The sequence below is a fragment of the Terrapene carolina genome, unplaced genomic scaffold (assembly GCF_002925995.2).
Source record: "Terrapene carolina triunguis isolate 2854851 unplaced genomic scaffold, T_m_triunguis-2.0 Scaffold836, whole genome shotgun sequence".
NCBI classification, from domain to species: Eukaryota; Metazoa; Chordata; order Testudines; family Emydidae; genus Terrapene; species Terrapene triunguis.
This window is the reverse complement of record NW_020665187.1, coordinates 3908827-3935515: the sequence shown is the minus strand read 5'-3', so window position 1 is coordinate 3935515 and position 26689 is coordinate 3908827. Positions and strand designations below refer to the sequence as shown.

Genomic DNA, 26689 nt, shown 5'->3' with positions numbered 1-26689 from the left:
TCACCCCACCTACCCTCCAACACCATTTGACCGCCCCACCCAAGGGGGAGCAGATGCCGTATCTGCCACCCACCGCAATTCCCTTCCAGCCACATATGCCCCCCTACATGTGGGAAATGCCCCAATCCCCCCAGGAGATGTGAGGGGAAGAGCCCCCCCAGGGGACGTGAGGGGAAGAGCCCCCCCATATTTGCCCCCCCAGGAGACGTGAGGGGAAGAGCCCCCCCATATTTGCCCTCCCAGGAGACGTGAGGGGAAGAGCCCCCCCATATTTGTCCCCCCAGGGGACGTGAAGGGAAGAGCCCCCCCCAGGAGACGTGAGGGGAAGAGCCCCCCCATATTTGCCCCCCTCAGGAGACGTGAGGGGAAGAGCCCCCCCAGGGGATGTGAGGGGAAGAGCCCCCCCAGGGGATGTGAGGGGAAGAGCCCCCCCATATTTGCCCCCCCAGGAGACGTGAAGTAGCCCCCATGCTCCACCCGCCCCCAGTAGGGGTCGGGGTCCCCCAGTCGCCCCCCCCCCGGGAAGGGGCTACTGCCCCCGCGTCACTCACCGGCTGCGGGTCCCTCCCCGCCGCTCCCTCCTCCCCGCCGAGCGGGCCGGGGCTGCAGGGCGAGGCCCGGGCTCCCGGGCGGTTCCGCGCCAGGGGGAGCGGGGGGGAGGGTCCGGCCGGGCGGAGCGGGGCGGAGGCGGCTCGGCGCTCTCGGGCTCTAACCGGACACACCCGCCCCGGCTCCGCTCCGCGATAACAATGGGGCTGCCGGCGCAGCGCCTCCCCTTATATAGCCCGGAGCACGTGACTTCTCCCCCGCCCGGGCGCGGGGCAGCTTGGGAAATAGAGTCCTGACAGCCCGGCCTGCGCACTGGCCGCTGGGAAAAGGAGTCCGGAAGGAGGGGCTTGCTGGGAGTTGTAGTCGGAGGCCTAGCCCCCAGAGCAGCGTGGCTAAGGGTGCGAGGGAGAAGCTCTCGCAGCTGCAAAAGGAAAATCAGGCCCTGGGAAGAAGCATGGGAGGAATATAGTAGTGCAGGTTAAAAACCGAGCAAGGGTGCAGGGGAGTGGGTGGAGAGATGCATTTTGTAAAAGAGCCACCACTGCTTTTTGCCTTGTGCTAGTAGAGCCGTTAGAGGAAGACAGTCAGGCTTTTCTCTAGCTGCTCCACAGCTAGGAGCGTTTGGGTTTTTTTTTGTTTTATTAAAGCAAGACGCATACGCTTTTTAAAAAGTAAACTGTCACCTTCATAACACACAGAACTGCAGCTTTAACATCACATAGTGTGACAGCAACAGAGAACAGGGCATAGGGCGGAATAAGGTGAAGCTTTTGCTCTTCCACAAATTTAAGGTATCAAGAGTGCAGGCAACAACCGAGGAATCCGGGCAAAAACCAGCCCACCAAACATACACTGCCCCTCCACCCCCAAAATCCACTATCTGCTTTGTGTCCCCGAGTACCTATCTTCTGTACAACACAGCTCTTTGCCTGCCTGCAGCTACAGCTGAAAGGAACAAGGCTGGGGTGAGCTCTAGTATTGCAAAATGAATTCGCTTTAGGGCAAAAGTTAGCTTCACTTTAATATTACTCACCCTTCAATTACAAAGCGTACAAATGTTAAGTAATGTAATATCCTGGATCACCACTGGATGGAGTGTGTGCAATAAAGATGCATTTAGCAGAAGGGTCCTTGGAGCCTCTGTGCATTTTCAATCATTGAGGTCTCCAGGATGGAAACGATTCTCTCATTCTCCCATGTACAGCGATCGCCAAGCCTTACAGATCATTAAACACAATCTTTACAGTTTAAACCCCAAGGCAATCATGAACCAGTTACAAAAAGAAACAAGAATTGAGAAGCAACAGCTGGATTAGCTAGATCTAAGGAAGAGAAAGTTAACATTCAAACGGTAACTCCACAAATCTTTTAAGTGTAAACTCCACAGTGATGATGGAATCAGCCCGCCCCTTGAAGAGTTCTAACAAGACCAGCAAAAATCAACTTAGAAAGACGATAAGAGGACCCCCATTAACAAATCCCCAGATCGGCACTTACACTAAGATAAGCCGCCACCATATGTTATCAACAGAACTTCAGGTTGAATTGTTAGTAAGGGTAGTAATGGGATAAATGCAATCTCTGCAGTGAAGAAGCCCAACTGCTGAGCTCTGGGTGTAAACAGCTCCAGATGGAAGAAATAAGGTGGCCAGAAGTGGAATTACAGAGGAGTCTAGACAAGAGATTAGAAAGGCCAGAACCAGCCGGAATAAGCAAAAGCACCTTATTTTAGAAATAGTGAGCAGCTGCAGCCTGATGTAGGGGGTCAAAGGGCAACTGAGTCAAAAAGCAGTTGGAGAATCTAAGCCCCAGACTAGTTAAAAAAATCAAGAAAGAATCAGTTTATGAGTACAGGTTTCAGAGTAGCAGCCGTGTTAGTCTGTATCCGCAAAAAGAACAGGAGTACTTGTGGCACCTTAGAGACTAATGCATCCGATGAAGTGGGCTGTAGCCCACCAACGCTTATGCTCAAATAAATTTGTTAGTCTCTAAGGCCTGGTCTACACTACGACTTTAATTCGGATTTAGCTGCGTTAATCCGAATTAATCCTTAACCCGTCCACACAACGGAGCCAGTTACTTCGAATTAAAGGGCGCTTAAAATCGATTTCTGTACTCCACCCCGACGAGCGGAGTAGCACCAAAATCGATTTTGTAAATTCGAATTAGGGGTAGTGTGGCCGCACACCACCGAACTAATGTGGTTAAAAACCGAATTAATGTGCTTAGTGTGGCCGCGCACAATCGAATTTATACAATCTGTTTTCCAAATTCGAATTATCTAAATTCGAATTAATCTCGTAGTGTAGACGTACCCTAAGGTGCCACAAGTACTCCTGTTCTTTTTATGAGTACAGAAAGCTTTCCAGCAGATTCCAATTCTCACATTAAATTCAGTTTCTTTTCAATCCACTATACAGCTTTATATGGGGCAAGTTTCAATTACTGGTCATTCACTTAACATCTACTGTATTCTCTCACTGGGGATCCTGTTTCTAGCTCTGCTTGTTAAGTACACTTAAGGGCTACTAATTCATGCTCTTAAAAGGGCAGGCAGAAAGACAACATGCAGCACTGTTTTCCATCCAGTAGGAATCTGAGAGGTGCTGTATGAAAACTTTTCACAATATAACATGAAGTGCATTGGATGGACAGTGTCAAATTAGACAGGACCCAGAAGGCAAGCAAGAGCCCAGTTTCAATGAAGGAATTCTCTACACAGCCTGCCACCAGCTTTTTCCACATATTCAATAACTTTGTCACTTACCTCGATCAGCTGATGATGGGAATGGAACCCACCAAAATTTTTTTGCTCTAAAAATCCAAGTTTGGGTATCAATTCAAATGGAGAGTTTTCATCTTCATTAAATTAGCTAATAAGGAAGTCAAGTGATTTCTTTAGTGAAGCTGTTTAGGCAAAGAAGCAGTTGATCAAGAGGATTTCTATTTCCCCTTTATTTTAATCTTTTATTTCCAGTACTGGCCATTAAGTTTCAGGGGGAGGAGAGGTGAACCTCTGGCTGTTCTGCCCTCTGACCCTTCTCTGAGGGACTGTTTAACAAGCTGTTGTAGATAGACAACACAGACGCACAAGTTTATGTTTTCAAACAATGGATTCATTAAGAATCTGTACGCACCCAGAAACATGGATACAAAATATTCAATGTCTGTCACTATTGTACATTTTCTATTACGCCTCTTGCATACTGAGAACCCGGCCCCCCCAGATTAAAATACAGGTATCTTCCCAATCTATCACTGATGTAGTACAATAGATACAAAAGGCCAGCTGCCAAAAGAATAGCACCTCTGTATGCAGAGTTCATAATCCTGTCAATTCATCAGTAGCGCACACCGTTCTTCAGCAGGGAAAGCAGGTGAAATCGCTCCAGCTTTTTCTAAGATTTTCTTGGCATCTTTAGCCCCATCGATTTAAGTGGCCGAGGCCTCCACGTTTATTAGGCAAAGATCCATGACAGAACAAAGAGCCGCAGCAATTTCAGAGTGTTTAGCTCTAAGTTCAAGATTCAAACATGACAACTGTTATGACACAAGCCATCAAAAAGCCAGGTAGAGGAACAACGCAGGTTGCTGCCCACAAATCAGGCCGTGATACAAAGGGGCTTTCAGAGAGTCCTTTTAAGCAAAACCCAGGAAAAAACAACTGCTTTGGCATTGAAGTGAATTCAGCCCTGGGTGACAAAACTGGATAGAAGAGGCTGTCCCGAAGTCCTCTATTTATCCCCAGAACAGGTACAAAACAGCAAGCGGCACGGCATGTTCGCACATTGTCCTGCAAAACGTTACTCACCATCAACCCGGAGGGGCTATTTCTGGCTCAGTCTCTATGGCTCACTCAGTTCTTCGCCAACAATGCCAATGATATGGCATTGACAGGTCTTTGCTAGGAAATGTGGGGGGCAAGGGGGGACAAGGACTTCCAGCATCTTTCACACAGGGGCTACCAAGCAGCCATCAAATGGCCAACAACTCTTGCGCGATCGCTGAGTTGTTTCATTATTTCCAATCCAGTCTAGAGGTGAAAGGCTCTCAGACGCATCACTAAATAGCATCTACAGAAGCCATCATCGTCAGAGGGAAGGGGGGATTGGAACAGATACATAATGATTGCCATCTTTAGGGCTTTCCAATGAATTGGAGGCAGAGGGGAGTTCATACAGGTCTTCTTAGGGTTATAAGAGGAGCAGTCAGTATCTTACCAGCTGTTTAGAACTATGGAGATATGATTGTCAGACTGTCGCATACGCAGCATTACTCCCCGCCCCAGCTAGGCCTTTCCTGGTCCAACTCAGAACCTGGCATTTCCTGCCTTGTGTTGGTTAATGTCACAACCTAATCATTTGAACACATCTGCTTTGTATTATGTTTCTTGTAAAAATATTTCATGTATGTTTATAAAAACCATCTGTTTACCCAAGAACCTGACATTCTGGGCAAATATAAATCCAGGCCTCACTTTATTATAAGATGCTTTTTATTTAGAACATCTTATTTCAAGCTATAATAGGTGCTCTCACAAAGAGGGGCATGTGCTCAGGCATCTGTTTTAGGAAGCCGATTTTTTTTTTTTTTTAAAACACCCAAGAGACCCAACGGCTGCTGTCCTGGAAATCTGTATCTAGGCCCTTTTGTCGCCATGGCGTTTTCAGTAGCTTAAAGCACAGCCTGCAGGCTCTTGCTCTGTCAATGTTTTTCAGTGCTGGTCCCATACTGTTTCAGCTCCGAAAGTGAGTTTCAGGCCAATGAGACATAAAAAAGTCAACATGCCAATAAAGTGTCACCCAAGTTTACAATGAAGGTACAGCAGAAGTTTATCACTTCCCCTCCACCTCAAAGATCAAGAATTTTAGTTCCTTTTTAATAAAAAAAAATCATACAGGAAACAGACCATATCATCAGTTAGCTAATTCATCATCAAATTTCATTTTTTTTTTCCAAAGTCACGTGAGCTTTGAGAGTAAAGCCATGTTTGTCCATATAGACAGTGACCTTATAAATCCATGAGAATGGAGTTAGTTCCTGAAGGTCTTGACACGGACATGGAGGACAGAACTACAATCAATCTCTTTCTCACACGCACACGCAGGAACTAAACCAACAAGGATTGGGAGAATGAGAATAACGCCTTCACAATGCAGCTGTCCGACAATGTCAAAGAGAAGCTTAAAAAAATAATGCTTCCTCCCCCCAGTTCCATCAGTGCAGTTGGAAGGTTTATTTTGGGGGGCGGGGTGTTTGAGAGGTTGCTGTGTAGGCCAGAGAGGTTGCTGGGTTGAGTTATTAGAATAGATGTTCACTTGCAAGTCTCCAGCACAATCACAGGAGCCAACTCCTCTCAAAATGTAACACACTTATCACTAAACCCATACGCAGGTCCCAAGACACAAAGGCAAGTTTCTATCAATAGCGAAGGACAACACAACCTGGCAAGTTTAGCCTCACATCTGCAACTACTTCCATTTCAAACTCCAGAGGTTAAGCAGTGCGCTATCATCATCATCAGCAGGCTGCATGCCAGAAGAGCTACGGGGGGGGTGGGGTGGGTCACCTGCCAGAAGGTACCGCGCAGTAACAACAAAGACCGGGATCTTTACAGAAGCCTCCCATGAATTTCTGATCTCTGCTGGCATCCTTGTGCAATAGGCGATGGGTCTTTGTGTGTGATGAGAGGTGGCTACGGGCTCTCTCCTAGTCCAGTTCCCTCTTATTTTAAGATGATGTGGTAGCTATCATTGGTTTCAGCTGCAAAGAAAGCAGAGCGGCGTCAGACATCTCCAGCCACAAGGAAAGCAGCTTTCAATTTCAATTCAACATGCCTCTTTCTAGAGAAGAGTTCTCAAGACTGCCAAACAAGTGGTTTGGGGGGGGGGGGGGGGGAGAGGAGAAAGGAAATCGAAGAGGAGAGGGGAGCACCCAACTGTTTTATAAAGGCACATTGAATGCATTCAGTTACCTTTCATTGTGTCCAGAACAAAACACGATTCGTCTTGGAAGTTCTGAATCATCTGAAAGAAGGCATGAGATCAGTTGAATCCATTAGGGAGTGTTTACGTTTAGGACTGAGGCTCAATTTCATATATGTATTAGTCATTCAATGGTGGGGTTAGGCCCGGCCCCTTGAAAGAGCTGGAAGCGATTCAGCCACTACAGTGCTTTGGGGTGTATAGAATGCACCACCTGGAATTATTATACCCAGAGCGGGGGGTGGGTGGGGGGTGGGTATCTGAAATACAGCAGAACCAAACCAGCCAATGAAACAAGAGAACAGATATTGAAGCCCCTTCCCAATTCCTCAAATATGAGAGAGAACGAACGAGAAAGCATGCACATATCAGGGTGACTGGCCCCTTAAGAAAAAAAGATAGGCCCCCCATCTTAACTTGCCTCCCCAGCTGTGGAAAAAGCCTACGCAGAAGCCTAAGGAACTGCAGTCAGCACTCCCACTAGAGCTCCCTTCCCTCCCCAGGGACCAGCAGTGCCTCACCGAGTCCCACGTCCCACAGTGGGACTCGGTAAGGAGGCGAGACAAGCTGGTCGCAGATGGACTGAGGCTCATCTCCCCTTAAGGGGCTGGCCACCCTGTGACAGTCTGGTTATAATTAAGTGTTAGTGGCAATATTGTTACATGCTGGATGGGCAGCGTTTGCTCAGGGCGTTTGCATTTATTTTTAGATTCAAGGCAGAAGTTCTGTTTCCTGCGCCACATCCTTGAAGTCAAGTCCCAGTAGCCCGCATAGAGGCTATTAGTAAAAGCTTCGTTCGCCTTTCTAGAGACCTCTCTGCAACCTTCATGGCAGGAGTCGCAGCACCTACCCCACCGGTTTGTGCCAGTACTAGATGAGTGGGCTGAGCAGGCCGCAAGCCCAACTGGGAGGCTGGACTTCTCACTTCCCTTCTTCTAAAGCGGACTTGACGCTGGCCACACACATGCTGCAGCTAACCGCCCCTCCTAGCGATTCAGTTGCACTGGACAGTGAGGGTTATATGGATCCCACAGGCGTTAGAGAGACCTAGGAGATCATCCAGGACTTTGCCCATAGACAGGATGGGCCAGGTATTAGGTGGATACTTCACTGTGGGCCTGGTTCTCATTTACATCAAGGCTCCTTCCCAGCTCTCTAGCAATGTAAAGGTGCCCAACTTCACACGAAGACTCAGGCCCCCTGCACACAAAGCGATCTGGGAAACCCACTCGAAATGAGTGATTCCAGCTTTCCCTTTAAAACAGGCAACATTGGGTGGATCAGATCTTAAGTGCCATGGCCTAAGCACAGACCTGGGAGCCTGGATTCCCTCCAGGGCCTTATTTGGGCCCCAACACCAATTCTGTGGCCTTGGGCACAGTTTTGGCATCTGTAAAATGGGGATAAATGAGGGTGGGGGGTTCAGGATTAATGCTTTGAAACTGAGGAACGCAAGAAGTATTACAGGTGAGAGCACAAATGCAATTGTAAAATCTAGCCCGTTGGGCTCTGCAGACAGGTACGTAGGGCCCCTAAGCTGTTTACCTGCAAAGGGCCAATATTCAAACCACTCCTGTCCATTTGCAATCCTTAGCACGTTTCCCCATGTCAGAGATCATAGAACCAGACCAGGTTGGCAACAGACTGAAAGGAGCTGAGCCACCATGACTCGAAGATCCCTCCAGGCTAAGTGCCAAGAGGCACTTACCTCATCGCTGATCAGTACGTGTATCCCTGTAGGGCCTTGTTTGTAGATATGGCTGATCTGTCGAGAGGAGATACTGAACAGCTGGGCTATTTTTTCTGTCAGTTCCACTGCTGTCAGCTCTTCCAGATAGATAGCGTGATATACTGCAACAGGGACAAGAGCGGTTACAATTAGCTTCCCAAGCATCTATTGTGAGCGTGTCTGAGCTGCCTGAATACTGTCAATATTATGGTAGTGCTTAGGCACCCCAGTCACGGATCACGGCCCCACTGCTGTATAAACAGAACGGAATGACCCTCCCATCTCAGTAATGGTGGCCAAACGTGACTCCGCACCATTCCCGGCTATTTCCACTCGGCCAAAAGAAATCGAATTGCGACTGACGAGTCCCCTTGGAATACCAATGCCATCGCCTTGGAGGGGACACGGGGAAGCATGCGGGTTACGGAGTCGTAACAAGACGGAAGGACAGAGCCCACTGGCTTTGCGGCTTCCTCCCAGAATGCCGAAAGTGGATGTGCTCGCATCAAGCCGCTCCAGAAAAGTAGGTCAGTCAGTGCGTCTAGGCCATGCTGGATTCTCACACGAGCCATAATTTATCAGCCCAGTGCAGGCACCGTGCCAACCATGAGATGCCGCAGCCACAGTTTTGATTGGGGAGGAGAAAACCAGCAGGCTGGAATGATGGCAGGTCAACACAGAGCCCTCCTTCTAACCCCACTCAACCTTCCCCCAAATGCTGTGTGTGGGAGCCAACAGCCCTCCTGCCTTCATGCTGATGCTGGGTTATCTTCCAGGGAAGCCTTCCACCTTCTGGCAGCAAAAAAGCGAGAATGATAGGGGCTAGCATAAGCAAGGGCAGCCGAAAATGGAGGCAAGCTTGCATAAAATTCCTGTATGCCTCTATGTGAGATTACGTGCATTATGGTAATGACTAGAGGCACCAGCTGAGACTGAAGTCCCATTTTACTGGGCACTGTACACATATTGAGAGAATATCAAGCCCTAAAGAGCTTAAAATAGACAGAAACAGTGTCAGCAGGGAAGTGACTTGCCCAAAGTGGAAGAGCCAGGATTAGAACTCAGATCATCGGAGTCCCTGTCCCGTTCTCTATCCACTGCACCATGTTGCTTCTCCTCTGAGATGACTGATATCCTACTTGCTGCTTTTGTAAAGATCCCACAGCACTAAGCCATAACTGCAGCACGTGAGGGGAGAAAGCACGTCACCCCTTCTGGAAACTCTTACCAAAGAAAGTACTGTTTGCCGGCTCCCCATCCTCATGCTTCTGCTGGTCCCTCAGCGGCTGAGGCTCCTGGCACACGTAGATGGTCAGCCTTGGCCGTACCATCCTGCGGGAGGGAGGGCGTAACAGGTGAATACCACTGAGTTTACCGTGAGCATGTTTCCAGTTTCCCTGATGCTCAGGTCCCACGCTCCACTTTTCAGGCTCCTTGATGCAGAAGACCAGACACACAGGCCTGTCTTCAGGCAGAAACAAGAGGGAGATCACAGCAAGTTTTGTTTCATGGAGACAACACAAAAAAAGGAGGGGGGGGGAGGAATCAGGCAGCATTCAGACTCCTGGCCAATTAAGGGCCGTGAGGACTGGCTGCCAAGTGTCCCATTCAGCCCTCTTAAGTGGGATTAATAGCAGCTGGGAGTGGATGGGCTGGGGTTTAAAGCAGGGAGACCCTAGGCTGCGGCAAGAGTAGTGGATAACACTGGAATAGGAAACAGATGAAGCTTGTCACAGCAATTTCTGAATTGAGTCAGCTAGGAGGTGACTAATGTCTGCTCCCCCACCCCCATGCAAAGCTGCGACAACGTTTCAGTGCTATCTCACCAGTCATCCGACTTGGTACATTAACTCCCTGGAATGCTCACACGAGCACCGACTCTTGCCGTCCCTTATCAGAAATCCATGCTCTCCCAAAACACACCCCGATATTGGTACACCACCTGTGGCTCTGTGCTTCTCTGTCTGGTTGCAATTCCTGCAACAGTTTCTCCACTAGCTGATCCTCCATCTCGGGCAAAGGGTGATTGGAACTGCAAGCTAGTCCCAGAGGCTTCACGTGGAGATGCAAGGAAAGCTCCCTAATGGAGGAACTTGCCCACAAGGGACGTTTCTTTCTACCCCCGTCACCTGAGGCCAGATTTTGCGACTGTCCAGCACTAATGATCCGGTCCAGATTTTCAAGAGAGCTCAGCTCTTATTCACGCACCTCAACAAAGATCTGGATTCTCAGAATCGCTCAGCACCCAATATGCAGAGCTCTTGAAAATCTGGACCCTTATTGGTTGGGCTGAGGCCCTAAAAATATGACGAAGTGTTTCTTAGGGCTGGTTTACACTACCACATAAGTTGATGTAACTTACGTCGCTCAGGGCTATGAAAAAAAGACACCCCCAAGCCACACACATTACATCGACCTAAGCGCTGTCCACACCAGCACTATGTCGGCGGGAGAGGCTGTCCTGCCGATATAGCTTACGTCTTTCGTGGAGGTGGAGTAGTTATGCCAACAGGAGCACGCTCTTCTGTCGGCCTAGTGCATCTCCACCAGCCGTGCTACAGCGGCATAGTAGTGTAGATATGCCCTTAGAAGCATCTAATCCTCTTCTGAACCCTGCTACGCTCTTGCCCTCGATGGTATTTTGAGGCAGAGTTTTCCAGGAGTTAATTTTCCAAAATGTATAACTATTTTCCTTTAGCGATTATGCATTTGTTGCTTTACAATGTCACTGAATGCCCTCAAGTTTTTGTGTTGCAAGGAGGGATAAACAGAAGCATCCAGTTTAGCTTCTTTACCCCATATGTTTTACCCACCTTGCGTCCCCTTGTCGTCCTCTCTTAACAAAACCCAACCTTTCCTCACCTGCAAGTGACCCTTCTAATCATTTTCACTGTGTCTCTGGACCCCTTCTATTTTTGTTCTATCCATGGCAGACAGCTCAATGATATCCCCAAACTGATGCAAAGAACTCATCGAATTCCTCTGGAACACTGTCATCCTTCCTAATCCTTTCCTTCCCACTCATCCAGATGACCTACCAATTTTCTTGCAGGCTTCCTCCTTCCGCCACAAGAAATTCACAAGTGCCTAGATCTGAATTCTGGACCTTCTAAGCTCCAAAGCATCAGCAGCAACTTAAATTTGGCTTTCGAGCTGTATGGTCTTCGCTTTTTCTGAACTGGATTATCACTCTAAGGTGTGACGAAGTGGGGGATTTTCTTGTTTTTTCCTTGTTTTTCAAATGGTTTGCATGCCGAGGGAGTGGGACTCAGTTTCCCTGGGTGTTACTGGTTTAACGAGGTGAGGGGAGAGGGAGTTTGTGGTTACAGAGGACCGGAGAGGGAACTTGGGACCCCAGCCAATGGCCTGGAGGACGGATACCTCAGCGACTGGTGACCTGATGACCTGGTGACCCGGAGGCCCAGCTCAGGAGTCGCAGACGGTTCTGGCCAGTGGGAGGACAATGGGCTGTAAAGAGAGGACCCCGATGAGAGGACCCTGGTGATCTAACCAGCGGTTCCAGCCAGAGGACAGAAGAGAGGAGAGGAGGCCCAGGCGACCCTGTTTACCTGGAGAGAAGACAATGGACAGAGGCGGGGCTTGGGGCCAGTGATATCAGATGCCCAGCTGGGAAGCAGGGGCTCTGGGCTGGGGATAGGGGGCAGGCAGAGCCCACCTGGAGGCAGGGGAGACTTGGATGTGCTGTGCTGAGGGAGGCCAGGCCTGAGGCCGAGAGTTTCCTGTGCTGTGTTCAACGCTCAATAACGCCTCCTGTTTTATGCTGGCTGAGAGTCGCTCCGGTCTAGAGAACAAGGTTGCATCAACCCCTTTGGGGGGTGGAGGCCCCAGAGCGAGTGGACTCCCTGAGGGGGCCCACGGTGAGAAACAGGTGTGCTAAGGCTCAGAGAAGTGCGGCTCCAGGAGGTGGAGGGGCCTAACCCCGAGAGAGAGTGGACTCCCGAGAAGGGCTGTCTCACTTAAAGGGGCACCCCCCCACGGACCGCACGGGGCCAAGAGTGGGCACGATCTGTGAGTCTGTGATATAAGGTCAGATCCGGAAGAAGGATTTTGCTTTTAAACTGTGCTAGGCTTTTCAACAAATCCATGGAATCCCTGGCTTTTTTCCCTGCAGTTTTTGGAATAAAGGTTAGCCCTGACATTTCTAACCTGTCACAACATTTTTCTGTCATGCCGCAGAAGTCCTCCTTTGTCTCGGGTTTACGGAGGCACTAGGCATTACGGCAGCAATGCACTGATGAGCCAGAGGCCCAGTCTACACTGAAGTTTTGCTGGATTAGTACATCAGTCAGGGGTGAGATGAGGTGGGATTTGTGACCAACATAGCTATGCTGGCAAGAGCCCTAATGCAGATGCAGTTATATTGGTAAAAGAGTCCGTTTGCTGGGAGAAACTGCATTTCCACCATCATTGGCGTCCACTAAAACTATAATTATGCTGGCAACCTTTTCTAGGGTAGATAAGGCCCAGAACTACAAGAGTGATAGAGAAGCAGAGATCCCATGGCCATTGCTCTGTGGGGCATAAAAATCAACACTCATTCTCAGCTTTTACAAGTATACACACCGTCCCTTTAACGCATTGAAGAGCCTGATGCCATCTGCAGGGCCACAGATCTGGATAACATCTTCCCTGGTTAGCTTCAGTAAGTCTGCACCTGGAATTTAAAACAACAAGGAGCCAATAGATCACCAGTGGGGAAAAGAGAGTAGGAACGGTTCATTTAAAGAAGATGGAGGTAAGTTTCATACAACGCATCACAGCAGAGTTTGCACAGACTACAATACTTCCAGCGATCGATACCTCCTCAGGAGGGAATGCAGCAGGAGCCTATTGAGGCGAGGAGCGAGCAGAGATGGGCTTTCATCACCAACCTGAGAAGTTCGTGAAGAGCCGGGAGAACGTGGAGAAGCGGTTTCGATGCAGCCATTGCTGGGCTTCCTGAGGCGTCGTCGTTGGCAGGAGGTTCTGCGGCACGGGAATAAAATGGTTACTTTTCCTTAGACTAGGTAACACACAAGCCACTTGCATTAAAACATTAGCACAGGTCAGCTAGATTACTACTGTAATATGGCAACACCTAGGACCCCAAGGCATGGATCAGGGCCCTGTACAAACACAGAATGAAGATGGTCCTTATCCCAGAGAGCTTACAATTTCAGTATAACACTAGAGACAGCAGGTGAAATACAGACAGACCGGGGGGGGGGGGGGGGGGAAAAGAGAAGCCAGAAGCACAACAATGAGATAATGCTGGTCAGCACACTTAGAGCAGAGGTCACAGAATGCCAGCTGCTCAACCACTGTCAAAGTTTCTGTATGGCTTCACTGACAGTTTTCACTCTAGATCTTCCTCAATGGCTCCTACTTGGTGAGAGAGGAAGTTATGGGCTTAACTTAGAAGTTACTTAGGGTATGTCTTCACTACCCGCCGGATCGGTGGGCAGTGATTGATCCAGCGGGGATCGATTTATCGTGTCTAGTCTAGACGCGATAAATCGACCCCCGAGCACTCTCCCGTCGACTTCTGTACTCCAGGGCTGCGAGGGGCACAGGCAGAGTCAATGGGGGAGCGGCAGCAGTCGATTCACCACGGTGAAGACACCACGGTAAGTCGATCTAAGTACGTCGACTTCAGCTACTTTATTCACGTAGCTGATGTTGCGTAACTTAGATTGATATTCCCCCCTCTCCCCCTAAGTGTAGACCAGGGGTTAGTGAGCTTCTTTGGCCTGTGTAATAGAGGTGAGACTGGATGATAATGGCCCCTTCTGGCATTAAAATGGTCTGTGAAATTTATTCTCAAGGGAAGCCTGTCCAGCCCAGAGACAGAGGTCTTGTCTACATGGGGAATCATTCTGGAATAGCTATTCCTGATTCACATCACATGTGGATGCTCTTATTCTGGAATCAGAGTGTTTTATTCCAAATTATCTGAAAGTGAATTAAATTAATTTGGAATAAGAGTGTGTCCACAGATGGCGTTAACCAGGAATAGTTAAACCGCTTTAAAGTCATACCCTACCTTATTCCGGATTAACTCTCATGTGTAGACAAGCCCAGAGACCCCATACTGCAGCATACCAGCAAGCTCCTGAACATAGACACCTAGAAACCCACAAACTTCCAACAGTAAATTTAGAAAATAGGATAAACACCATCCTTACCACAAGCATAAGATTTGAGGTGGGACTTACATCTGTGATCGGAGGAGGTGGCTCGGGCTGGTGGTTTGGAGAGCCATTTCTAGATTTTGAGAAAGAAAGAAAAAAAACGTGGTTGGAATCTGCTCTTCCCCACCTCCCAGTCTGATGCCTCTAAAATACACTGACAAAAGGTGTCACATATTCTATTGCGAATCATGATACGCAATGACCGGCACACAGTGTGTTCTAGAAAGTGGGCTCAGAAACCTGTAGGCATGACTGGTTGCAAGTAGCAACGTGACCATGTCAATATCATTGCCAGGGAAATGAAATACCCCGCAGAACAACCAACGGCACTATGAGTGAATTGATATGCCAGGGGAAGGCTGATGGCTGAACACAGACGGAACAGCTACACAAATGCACATTCAGTTCTCATTTCAGGGGCAAAGTTTGCTGTACATGTTAGTGATCAGAATGAGCAACCGTCTAGATCTCCAGGAGCTGCCATTTTTGCTGCCATTAGCGCTTTTTAAATAGGATGCTCTAGCTGCTGGTTCTAAAATGCTAGGAAATCATTTAGGGTAAGGTCACCAGACAATTCAAATGTTTCCATCCCTCAGGGAAGTCAGAAGAGGATGACAGCCAGCCAAGGGGGGAGGGATAGCTCAGTGGTTTGAGCATTGGCCTGCTAAACCCAGGGTTGTGAGTTCAATCCTTGAGGGGGCCATTTAGGGATTTGGGGCAAAAATCTGTCAGGGGATTGGTCCTGCTTTGAGCAGGGGATTGGACTAGATGGCCTCCTGAGGTCCAGGGCCAGCACAACCCATTAGGCGACTTAGGCGGTCGCCTAGGGTGCTACAATTTGGGGGGGCAGCGACTGCGGCAGTATTTTGACAGTGGAACCTTCTGCTGCCTCTGTGTGGGGGGGGCGGCATTTCAGGGCGGGACCTTCCGCCGCCTAGGGCGGCAGAAAAGCTGGCGGCGCTCCTGCTGAGGTCCCTTCCAACCCCGATATTCGATTCTATGATTCAAGCAGTTCTCACTGCCCACACTTACCCCTCACCAATGGAAAAGCTGCTGTGGGAGCTATTAAAGCCAGGAGACGGTGCATTGTTGACATAAGTGATCTCTGGCCACGGAGAACACTAAAAATGAAAACCCAATAGTGAGATCCCCAGGAAAGTCACAGTATTGTTTTCAACTTTTACAAACTGGTTTCTCTAGATTTAGCTTTAAGCTGGCTTCTATGAACTAGGGCAAAATTGTTACCTGCTCCGTTTAATGCAGACTACAGAGTAAACCTGCTTTTGCAGAAAAGTGCTGAAGCGATAGTTTACTGCTGCATTACAATTTACAGGGGTAGTACAGACCCTGTGAAACACTGGACCGTCTTCAAACTATAATAGTCAAAACAGTGAGCTCTTGGATTGGAGTCACATCTCCTGGGCATTGTGTGTGTTTGCTTAATATCCTCCCACTGTGCCAGCTGCAGAGCGTGCACACACATCAAGCAGCCTGTTACTGAATTTAGAAATTGAGGAGTACCCCAGAATTTACTCTAACCAGATCAAATACTCAAACTGTTCTACTTCCCAAGGGATAGTCAGTTTAGCATGGCGGTCCAAAGAATGAGATAGCTGCCTCTCATTGATAGGCTAACAATTCTCACCCTATCTAGCTATTTATCACACCCACCACCTAGCTTAACAGTTTAATGACCCTTCAATTAGGCCTGGCGGTGGAGGAGGTGGAATGACATTGTCACCCCCAACCAAGCTGATTTGCTAAGACACAGATTCCAGTAGCCAAATGCACCTCCAAGATGTCTTACCTCCGTGAGTATTGTGGTCTCATAGGAAGGCTGGTATTTCTCCTTCTCATGAGGAGTTCGCTTCTCCATTTTCTCTCTGTCCGTCTTCTGTTTTCGATCTGCTCCTTTGGGCTGGAAGTGAAACATTTTTGTTAGATCACAAATGCCTGGCATCTTGGAAGGGAGTTAGCCAAATGCAGGAAGAGAGCTAGATTCACACTGGCTGCACAAAGAGACAGAAGGAGACTGGAACAGAATAGAAAAGCTGACAGAGAGCTGGGGAACCTTTCAAGTTATTGAGCTGGGGGACAGATTCCAAACTGCTGCCTTAGGGGAAGGTAGCCCGGCTGGTATGGGCAGAGAATAATGCGCTCTCTGTGACAGATCTTCATATTACTAGCTGTTCTCCCTACTAACCCGATCTGCCCTCCCCCAGGACAGATTTCAAAACATCTGAACTAGAAAGTGAAAAAATCTTTCAGAAAGGAATTAGGCACAGACCAGGATGCCATGCCAATGAGCTCTAACAGGGCAAAGACATGGGTGGGTGTGGCTGCAGATCTGTTCTGGTTTAAGTCTGTTGCAGCATAAGGGAAAGAGCCCTGGATGGTGAATCAGACCACCTATCAGAAGGGTAGCCGTGATAGTCTGAATCTGTAAAAAGCAAGAGAGGGTCCTGTGGCACCTTTAAGACTAACAGAAGTATTGGGAGCATAAGCTTTCGTGGGTAAGAACCTCACTTCTTCAGATGCTGCTACTGGCCTGCTGGGTGACATTGGGCAAGTCACTTCACCGCCCTATACCTCAGTTTCCCCATCTGTAAAATGGGATAATGGAACTGACCTCCTTTGTAAAAAGTGCACTAAGACCTGATGAAAAGCACTAAAGAGCTAAGGATTACGATTTAGGGCTTCACCTATTGCTTTAGGAGACTAGTAAGATTCCCCATTCCCCTTCTACCTCACCTCTGGAGAGATTTAAAGCTAGACTTGCAATTATTATAGAGAATAATTCTGTGGTGGCTCCTTGGCATAGACTAGCTGACAATGATCAGGGAAGGGAGCTGGAGAATTGGGTTCTTCCTGCTAACAGACAGAGTACTTCTTCCAACACTCCAGTATTTCGTAGGGGTGCTGGTATAAGCACAGTATCTGCAGTGAACTGAAAGGGTCACCAAGTTCTTTTGGCTACAAAGCCCTTCCCTGCAACATTTCACAGAGTGTTTCAGTTCATCTCTTTTTCCATGTTTGCTTTAATCCTTCAAATAACTCGTTTTATTGCACCTCCCGCACTTTGTGAAATTCCTTGCTAGATTTTCATCTGCGTAATCAGGTTAGCAGCATGCACGCAAACCCCCACACACCCTTTCACAGCTCAGTGTAAGTTGTTAGACAACATAGCTCAAGCGGTGTGTAAATGAAGGCTGGAATTCCCGTTCAGGATTCTGAAGACACTTTGGAGGTTCTTTAACGTGCTTCCCAGGGCTAAGGCCCTCAGGCCGTTTCTGCATTAGAGAAATTTGTTCTGGCCCAACGACACCAATATAGTTGCACTGAGGCAAACCCCTAATGTAGACTGCAAGAGTAAGCTGCACAGGTGTAAACCCTGCTGCAGGTCTACACAAAGGGCAGGTCTACGCTTAAAAGCACTTAAGTGAAGACGCTCCTACGCCAGCGGGAGAGCTTCTCCCGTCGGCAGAGTTAATCCACCTCCACGAGAGGCGGTAGCTATGTCCCGTCAACATAACGCTCTCTAGACCGGGGGTTATGTTGATAGAAGTATGTTGCTAACCCTGAGCGACATAGTTATACGGATATAAGTCTGTAGTGTAGACCTGGCTGGACGATGTAATTACAATGGTACCAGATTCCTTAACGCAGACATAGCATTAATGGAGTGCCATGCTTTCCCTGCGGATCTGAAATGCAGAGCTGGAGTTTCTTTCCTGCCCAAGTGTTAAGCCTCCAGAACAGCTTCCCCTCCCTGGCTTAGAAACAGCGACGAGAGCAAGGAGGCCCTTTAAAGAGGCCATCAGCTGCTTTGAAACAGAACCTGCGTCCCTGCTCTGCCCCATATTTCAGTCTGGGTCTGTGTCAGGCGTCTCTGCAAAGGTTTGGGAAGACGACCCAAACTCCACACGGGGAAAGACCTGATAAAAGCCCTCACAAGCCACTTTCAAAACACAGCCACACTCATCTTCTACTCCCACTGTCCTACAATCGACATTACCCCTGCGGGTAAGAATGTCCTGAGAATCTCCTGCAGTGAAAGGATCGCACACCAATTTACCCCAGGCACTGATGTTATCTGCAGCCCCAACAGTGCTTGTGCTACAGGTGCAGTGGCTGTATCTAGTGAGCAGATCAACCTGATTCCATGTAGTCAGGAATCCCTGCCAAGCTCTCAACCACTGGTGGAGTTCAAAAGAGTCTCCTGTGATCTCAGTCACCCATCAGCTCTTGAGAGGGAAGGGTTATTTACACTTCAAAGTGGGAGCAGCTACTTCCACCAGCAACCCAAACAGAGCATATAAAGATTGCTTGTAGGATAAACAGCTAGAAGTTCTGCTGCAGAGTAGCAGCTTTTCACGCAGGCAGTAAGAGTGCGTGCATCAAGTGCATGAAGATCACGAATCATTGTGACTCTAGATGGAGATGCCCCCAGACCTACCTACCAGCCAACCCTTCTGCAAAGGGTTTATGCCTCTGTCCTAACATGTACCGGCTTGAAGCCTGGTAAGCAGGACTTTACTTCTGAATAGCTGAGTGGTTCTTCCTCTGGTTTCAAAGGGAATTTGGTATTTTTTGCATCGGTTACCATGTTTCCCGGTGTTAGAAACAGAAGCTGTGCAGAAGTTCAGAGTCAACAGCTTTGCAATCCTGCTCTTGAGAGCGAGCTGGCCTATAGGCTGTCATATCACAGCTCAGGATGCTAGGGGTTACATTTACTTTATTTGTACTAAAGTAGCACCCAGAAGACCCAACAGAGATCAAGGTCCCATTGTGCTGGGCGTTGTACCAAAGCAGAGGCCACGTCTATACGTATAGTGCCTGCGTGTGGTGAAGACGTGCTATGCCGCTGGGAGGGAGCTGTCCAGTCAGCATTAAAAAAAAACCACCTCCGTGAGTGGCATAAGCTATATGCTTATGAGCGTCTCTCGCTGACATAGCGTTGTGCACACCAAAGCTTATGTTGGTGTAACGTATGTTGCTCAGGAGGTTGGAATATTCACACCGCTGAGAGACTTTTGCCAACACAGGCTGTAGTGTAGCCTAAGAAGCAGGCCCTGCCCTGAAGAGCTCACAATCTAAACAGACAAGAGGTAGGAGGAGAAACAAGCACAGAGAGGAGAAGTGACTTACTCAAAGGCACACAGCAAGTTAGTGGCAGGGTTGGGCCCAGAACCTCTGTTCTCCTGTCTTTGGTGCAACACCCTAGCCACTAGACCAAGCTATTCTGACAGCTCTCTGGGCTGGGCTTCCCTTTGGAGCTGGAGAGGAGCCAGGGAAGTTGTCCGGGGTTTTACATTATTATGGGGGAGTGAAGATTCGCTAAGACGGTGTCACGTGTCCCAAACATCCTGGGGGTGCCATAGGCCATCTATTCCAGACCCAAGCAGTTCTGCTGGCCAGCAGCCTTTCCTCTAGGGCTATCCCTAGGCTCTGATGTTTTACCTACTCCTCTTACCATCACCCACAAAAGCTAAGGACAGATCAGATCGTCACACCCAGGGCTTCTGTTGACATTAAGCCTCTGATCCGATCCTTAACTCGTATTACATTCACACATGTCATTCATGCCTGCACTAACCCAGGGGCTAGAGAGGGACTAGATTTAGGACCTTTTTTTATTTTAAAAGCACCTATCCCACAATAACTAGAAGCTAAAACAGAGAAAACTGCCCAAGGCCAAGATATGGAGCCCTAGGAGAGCACAGGCAAAATCCACCTGGATGACATTACGTTACTCCCAGCCTATGAGTTTTGCTGCCTATATAAAAGGTACACCTCTACCCCCTTAGAACGCTGTCCTCAGGAGCCAAAAGATCTTACCGCGTTATAGGTGAAACCGCGTTATATCGAACTTGCTTTGATCCGCCGGAGTGCGCAGCCCCCCCGGAGCAATGCTTTACCGCGTTATATCCGAATTCGTGTTATATCGGGTCGCGTTATATCAGGGTAGAGGTGTATTTATAGAGTGCCAGTCATGACAGGCAAGGAGCTACTTCTGTGGCATACAAAGGCAAGGCCCTGTCCCTGCAGTTCATTGAGGCAGCAGAGTCAGTTGGGGTCTGCTCCCCGATTGTTTCACGTGGGGGGCGTTTGTGTCTGGTTCTAGTTCTTTAGCAGGATGTGCCCACAGCGCACATGGTACCTTGAAGACTTTAATCTGGCAGCTGGCAGAATGCAAGTGCTCAGTGTACTCCCCATTCTCATTCTCTTTAAAGGTGTCGATCTGGACTCGGAAGGGCACTCCCTTTTCGCCGCCATGTTTCCTCATGGTGAACTCCGTGCTGATACAGTGCACCTGAAAAGAGTCACCCAAGGAGGGGCATCATTAGTAGAGCTCTAACTTTGCGGAACAAGAACATGCCCGGTTAACATTCAAGGCAAAATGTTGCCCCTGAAGTCTCACACTCAGCTGGACACGTGCTCCTGGGCACCATCCCAGTGAGATGCGTGCACTGCAGGGCTGAGGTGGAAATGCATCGGATAGCATGAACATTAAGGAATTAAAGAGACACCAGCAGAAGTGTGTGTGTGTGTGGGGGGGGGGGGGGGGTGTAATTCACTTTCTGCCTACAAGATTTCCAACCTACTATTGTTACAAATGACGCCCCAAGATCATTAAAACAAAGCAGTTTGCAAACCCCACCCACACTTTTTCCAGTTTATTCCTTCTAGGCCCAAAGGACCAGATTTTCAAAGATATTTAGGCACCCAGTGGGATTTTCAAAGTGGCTAAGCAAGTTAAGTATCAAAGGGGTAGCCGTGTTTGCTGCTTTTACAGATGCAGACTAAGAGTCCTGTGGCACCTTATAGACTAACAGACGTATACGTCTGTTAGTCTATAAGGTGCCACAGGACTCTTTGCTGCCTAAGCAAGTTAGGCACTCGAGTCCTATCAATTTCAATAGGAATTAGGCAACTAGCTAGCTTAAGTGCTTTCAAAAGTCCCACTAGGTGCCTAAATACCCTTGACAAATTGGCCCAAATGCACGGGTCATTTCACTGTTTTATAGCTAGTCAGAGGCACTTCCTATTTCATACGGTAACAAGACAATGCCACCCTCACGCATTGCTCTAGGGGGAGCTCTTGTGCAGATCCTTCCCCAGCCCCTGTAAAACCCCGCTGGCTGCTGTTTCTGAGGCCTGGTCTACACTGGGGGGGGGGGGGGGGGGGGGGGGGGGGGAGGAAATTGCTGAAGTCGATGCATCTTAGATTGACTTAAAATCACTTATTTGTGTCCTCACGGCACGGGATCAACGGCTGCCGCTCCCCTGTCGACTCTGCTTCCGCCTCTCGCCGTGGTGGAGTTCCGGAGTCGACGGCAGAGCGATCGGGGACGCGATAAATCGATCCCCGATAGATCGATCACTACCCGCCGATCCGGGTACCCTGAGTATTGACCCAGGAAAGAGCCCCTTTTCCTAGGACAGCTTCTCCCCTTTCCCTGGGTTGCCGGATGTTCCCAGGAACTCCTGTCTTACCTGGATGAACACTGAAGTCCTCTTTGAAGGATCCCAGAGAAACTCCACTGTATTTAGCTGTGTTGGATTTGCCCTGGGGTCAATTATACCCACAGACATCGGGATATCTGTGGAAGCAGAAGACACACTTGGAGGGCAAGCACGAGGTAAAAAGTGGGGGAGGGATAGCTCAGTGGTTTGAGCACTGGCCTGCTAAACCCAGGATTGTGAGTTCAATCCTTGAGGGGGCCACTTAGGGATCTGGGGCAAAAATCAGTACTTGGTCCTGCTAGTGAAGGCAGGGGGCTGGACTCGATGACACTTCAGGGTCCCTTCCAGTTCTATGAGATAGGTATATCGCCATATATTTTATAAAGTGTCCCTGACCTCTGGATATACGAGCACAGGTACAGTGACAGAGGCATCGTCTCTATTTCACCTGCCCTGCAGGAACCAGAGTGGAGTGAATTTCTTGAGGCAGTTCAGCGTGCAAGAAATCAAGGGACCGAGGAGGTTGGCCAGAGCTCCACATAGTTCAGGCAGATGCTGTGCAAGCTTCCCCACTTCCTGCCTCCTAGACTGCCATGTAGTGGTGGCAAGGGAGACAGAGAGCAATATGGAGGCCACAGCTAGGTGAAGATGTGTCTTACAGTAGTGTGAAGGCTTCTGTTGCCCAGGGGACATGGAACAAGGGATACTGAATGTTTTTACACCCTTTAATATCTACAATGATGAGTTAGTCGCTTTTTTCCCCGGAAGGGCTAAGGGCAGGGAGGTCGTATTCAAAACAGAACTGCCAGCTAAAGTCATGAGTCAGTACTAAACGCAATCATTTACCCTCTATTTTATGAGCAGCAAAGCATTATTATTCCCTCTTCTTGCCTATAAAAATAATTCTTGGGTTACCTGAGAGCACAGAAGCTGTTTGGATCAATGGGAATTGCATCAGTTAAGACAAACTACATGCAAATCTGTTCTCCATGCCCTATCCAGGCTACTGCAGACACTCACCTATATCCAATATCCTGTCCCCAGGCCTGTTCCACCTCCAGCCCTCAAGCTGCTGATGCTCCGTATATTGCAGCCGCCGGTCATGAAACACCACTCGAAATATACTCTAGAGGGAACAATCATAGAATATCAGGGTTGGAAGGGACCTCAGGAGGTCATCTAGTCCAACCCCCAGCTCAAAGCACCGTGTGTCCGGTCCTGCAACCATCACTAAGCAGTTCAACATCCCTCAGGCAGTGGGGGTTTCCCTGCGTCACCAGCTCAGTGAAAGAGCAGGGAGGGAGAATATGGGAGACCTAGAGCCATCCACAGAAACTGAAGGGGCAAAACAAAGAGTTAAACTAGGCCCTGTGGAGTGATTGACAAGCCGCCAAGTCAGCATTTCCTCTTATCCCAGCTCTTCCCTATCAGGGTGCTTGTGGGGAATGGTCCAAAGATCCATCCAAAGATGGAATGATGTGAAGCATTAGCTGTGGGGAAAAGGGGGTACTGTTGCACAATGCAAAGTTCTCCTTCACCTCTATACCCCTCAGGAGGGGTGTGTAACCGCCACACTTTCTTTTCTTGGCACTAGACTGTTGTATCTTAGCCTGGGCCTGAGATCCTCAAGCATTAACAGCAGATTCTCTGCCAAGGGGGCAGTGGAGTCTAGCTGGCTCGATTTTCCATAGGGCCTTTGGTTCTGGTGAAGCCCTGGGGAGACCAGCTAAGCCCACACCTGCTGGGGAGCACCTTGTGCAGGTTGGTGGCATTGAGTGCCTGAAAGCACCTATTAATCCCTATGCCCAGAGGACCTTTCCGTGCAGACTGCCTGATGTTCTGCTGTGCTGGCAGGGCGCCCTGTGTGAGGATGGCTGTATAAAAAGGACAATCGCATTCTCGCTCACTTACCTTTACCAGTTTCCCATTTATCTCAGGCAGCTCCCCGATTTTCCTGTTATCCAGCATCCGGATCTCATACGACTGACCTAGGGAAGAGGCCTAACGACTGTTAGCTGCACATGGGTTTTGCTCTTCTTTGGCATTTAATTTGCCATCTAATACAAGAGCGACAGAAGTGGCGAGAAGTGTAAGTGATATGCTGATCAGGGAGTGGATGAACACTGGCCAAGGGAGAGGGACCTGTTGAGATGTTAGCTCCTGTCCTTCCTTGTGAACCAAGATGGAGCTTTTTAGGAATTGCCCAACTAACAAAGCTCATCTACTTGCAAACTAAGAATATGAGAAGAAACCCATTACATGTTGGCTTAATTGGGTTACCGGCAGCTATCCTGGTCTTTCCAAAATCCCACCTATGGAGGTGACTGAAATTTATAGACTCAGACTGTAAGGTCAGAAGGGACCATCATGATCACCTGGTCTGACCACCTGCGCATTGCAGGCCACAGAACCTCACTCACTCCTCCAAGAGAATACACGCGCTAAAGAATTTCCTAGTGTATGCCCAATAATATGCTTGCTCTAACTTACTTCCTCTTACAGCCAGTCACAAGAACATGTGCTGGCAGCCAGGTGAGCAAAGTCCTAGTAAGGAGAAAGGGGTATGCTCCTGAGGTAGGAAGTAGGATCAGGAGATGCATTTGTAGCACAATCTGCTTTAGGCTACGAAGATTGTCTATAATGCCTGTAAGATGTAGTGTACCTGTTGCTATAGACACTAACCGGTCCTATGCTAGCCTTGGTGTAAGAACTGCAAAGGTTAGCAGTAGGTTCTCTGCCAATCAGGCTGTGGGGTTTAGATGGCTCCATTTTCCTTAGGACTTTTGGTTCTGGTGGAACCTTGGGGAAAACCAGCTAACCCCACACCTGCTGGGGTAGAGCGAAATGAGGTGAAAAGGCTGGGAGCCTCGAAGGAGCTTGGGTTTTAGTACAAAGATGATTTACATTTGAAGGGTAAACCTTCAAATAAATCTATGTGACCCATGTAGCTGTCCTCCAGCAGCACAGAAAAGCCTCACCTTGATTGAGATAGGTGAGTGTTTCGTCATGGAGTTTCACGGCAGGGGATGTGGCTGCACACAGAACGTATTGAAAAGGCAGGATCTTGTTTTCGTTGTCGGGAGGCAAACTTGATTCTTCCTGTTTGAATATGGGCAGGGCTAGAACATCACTGCAACAGAGATTTGTCAATCAGGTTGGTTTCGACTCCGACTGCACAGAGATGTCAGTTTAATATTTCACTCCTCATGCCCCCCCCCCTCCAATCTAACACCCATCTTCAGGCTGCACAAAAAGGGCCTAAAGCAAGCAATTCCGAACAGCACCCAAAGACTGATTCTTGCAAGATTTTTTTATCATCCTCCCTGCACTTCTAAATACGATCATTCCCTGCTTCAAACATCATCAGTTTGTGGCTTAAACGCAGAGACATCCTCCTTAACAGCAGGCCTATTTTACTACCTTTATACCCCATGGCACACAAGCAACATTGCAGTGCATAATCTCCAAGTTGGGAAGATGAGTAAGTGAACAAAGACATTAATGTCATACTGCAAAATGATCAATCACCCCCCTTGACCCTCTGAGCCATAGGTAACCACCTCCAAATCCGCAACATCCACCCCCAAGCAGCTATCCACAGCCCAAACTGGGTCTCCAATTGCACCAGCTTCCAGTGACTGGTTTGTTTTATAAGCCATGGTGCAACTAATTTGGTAACACTGAGCTTGCATGAGCTTTGAGGAAGCAATCACTGGTAATGCCTCAGCATGCTGCTCCTTGAAAGGTCACTTTGTGCTGACCCCTGTTTAAAACAAGAACTATGTACATATATATACACACACACACACATGTATATCAGGTTGGGCTGATTTAAATCACAGATTCCAATCATGATTCAAAATCAGCAACCAGGAAACCTTGATTTAAACCCATTTTAATCTTGTTTTGCATTTGTACTTTTTAATAATAACTTTCCTAAAGACAAACTGATTCTCATTGGTTGGTAACCATTACACTGTATTGATTTGCAACTAAATATAGCCTTCACGCTATATTTGGTACTTTTTGCTAGCCAGAAAAATAACAGTCTATACACATTTATTAAGCACCTGTGTAGCGTAACATACCTTTAATTTAAATTTTGAAGTTTTTACATATTTATTGCATTAGAAAACTGTGAATGGTGCATTTCTAATTTACCAGATGATTAGTGTCTAACTGCATTTAAATGGAAATTAAAATTTTGTTTTGGAGCATTTTTAACTGAATTCTAAACTTGTTTTTATTAATTAAATAAGACTACTTTAAATGTGCTGGATAGGCAAGAAAACGTTTTATCAAAATATGTTTTGCATTTAAAACAAACTGATTTATTAAACAAAATAAGCATTATCTGTAGTTAGTGAACTGAATTGTTTCCAATCACTATGTCTTTTAAGATCTTAGAACTAGTAGATCTCATCCTTTCACATCTTGTTTCTATTCATAGATTGGAAGAGGAAAACAAGTTTCCCTGTTTTTTCAACTCCCAGTTGGCTTCTCAACCAAAAATAAACTAGTCATTGAACTGAACTAGCTGAATAATCTGAAGGGAAGAAAATACTCTCTCTGTACCTGCAGAAGAGGCCACTGCTGCCTACAGCTGGTTTAGCACTCAAACTGCCACCAGGTCAGTGAAACTTCAAAACTTCAGCACCAAACACGTACTGCTTGAATATAATTTGAATAATTAATAGATTGCAGTAAATTTAAGGCTTGAATACAGCTTGCCAATTTCAATTTTAAATAGGTTTACTTTTAAAAAGAAA

The 26689-nt window shown here is 48.0% G+C and overlaps 1 protein-coding gene across 4 annotated transcripts in view; it reads right to left on the bottom strand.

Annotated features, from left to right (window-relative positions):
• Positions 1–3673: 3673 nt before the first annotated feature.
• Positions 3674–26689, bottom strand: part of TFCP2 (transcription factor CP2) — a 42154-nt gene continuing 19138 nt past the window's right edge. The window contains exons 2-15 of one of the 4 annotated variants that reach the window (XM_026660711.2): positions 24899–25050; positions 23832–23908; positions 22941–23046; positions 21951–22057; positions 20614–20766; positions 16261–16371; positions 15486–15574; positions 14448–14526; positions 13155–13248; positions 12847–12937; positions 9491–9723; positions 8242–8384; positions 6524–6575; positions 3674–6312 (exon numbers count right to left, since the gene is read on the bottom strand). In XM_026660711.2, coding sequence (XP_026516496.1) covers positions 6275–6312; positions 6524–6575; positions 8242–8384; positions 9491–9723; positions 12847–12937; positions 13155–13248; positions 14448–14526; positions 15486–15574; positions 16261–16371; positions 20614–20766; positions 21951–22057; positions 22941–23046; positions 23832–23908; positions 24899–25050 — 1525 coding nt within the window. In that variant the 3' untranslated portion in view covers positions 3674–6274. The remainder of the gene's footprint in view (positions 6313–6523; positions 6576–8241; positions 8385–9490; positions 9724–12846; positions 12938–13154; positions 13249–14447; positions 14527–15485; positions 15575–16260; positions 16372–20613; positions 20767–21950; positions 22058–22940; positions 23047–23831; positions 23909–24898; positions 25051–26689) is intronic. The other 3 variants (XM_026660713.2, XM_026660712.2, XM_026660714.2) reach the window with 3 other exon arrangements.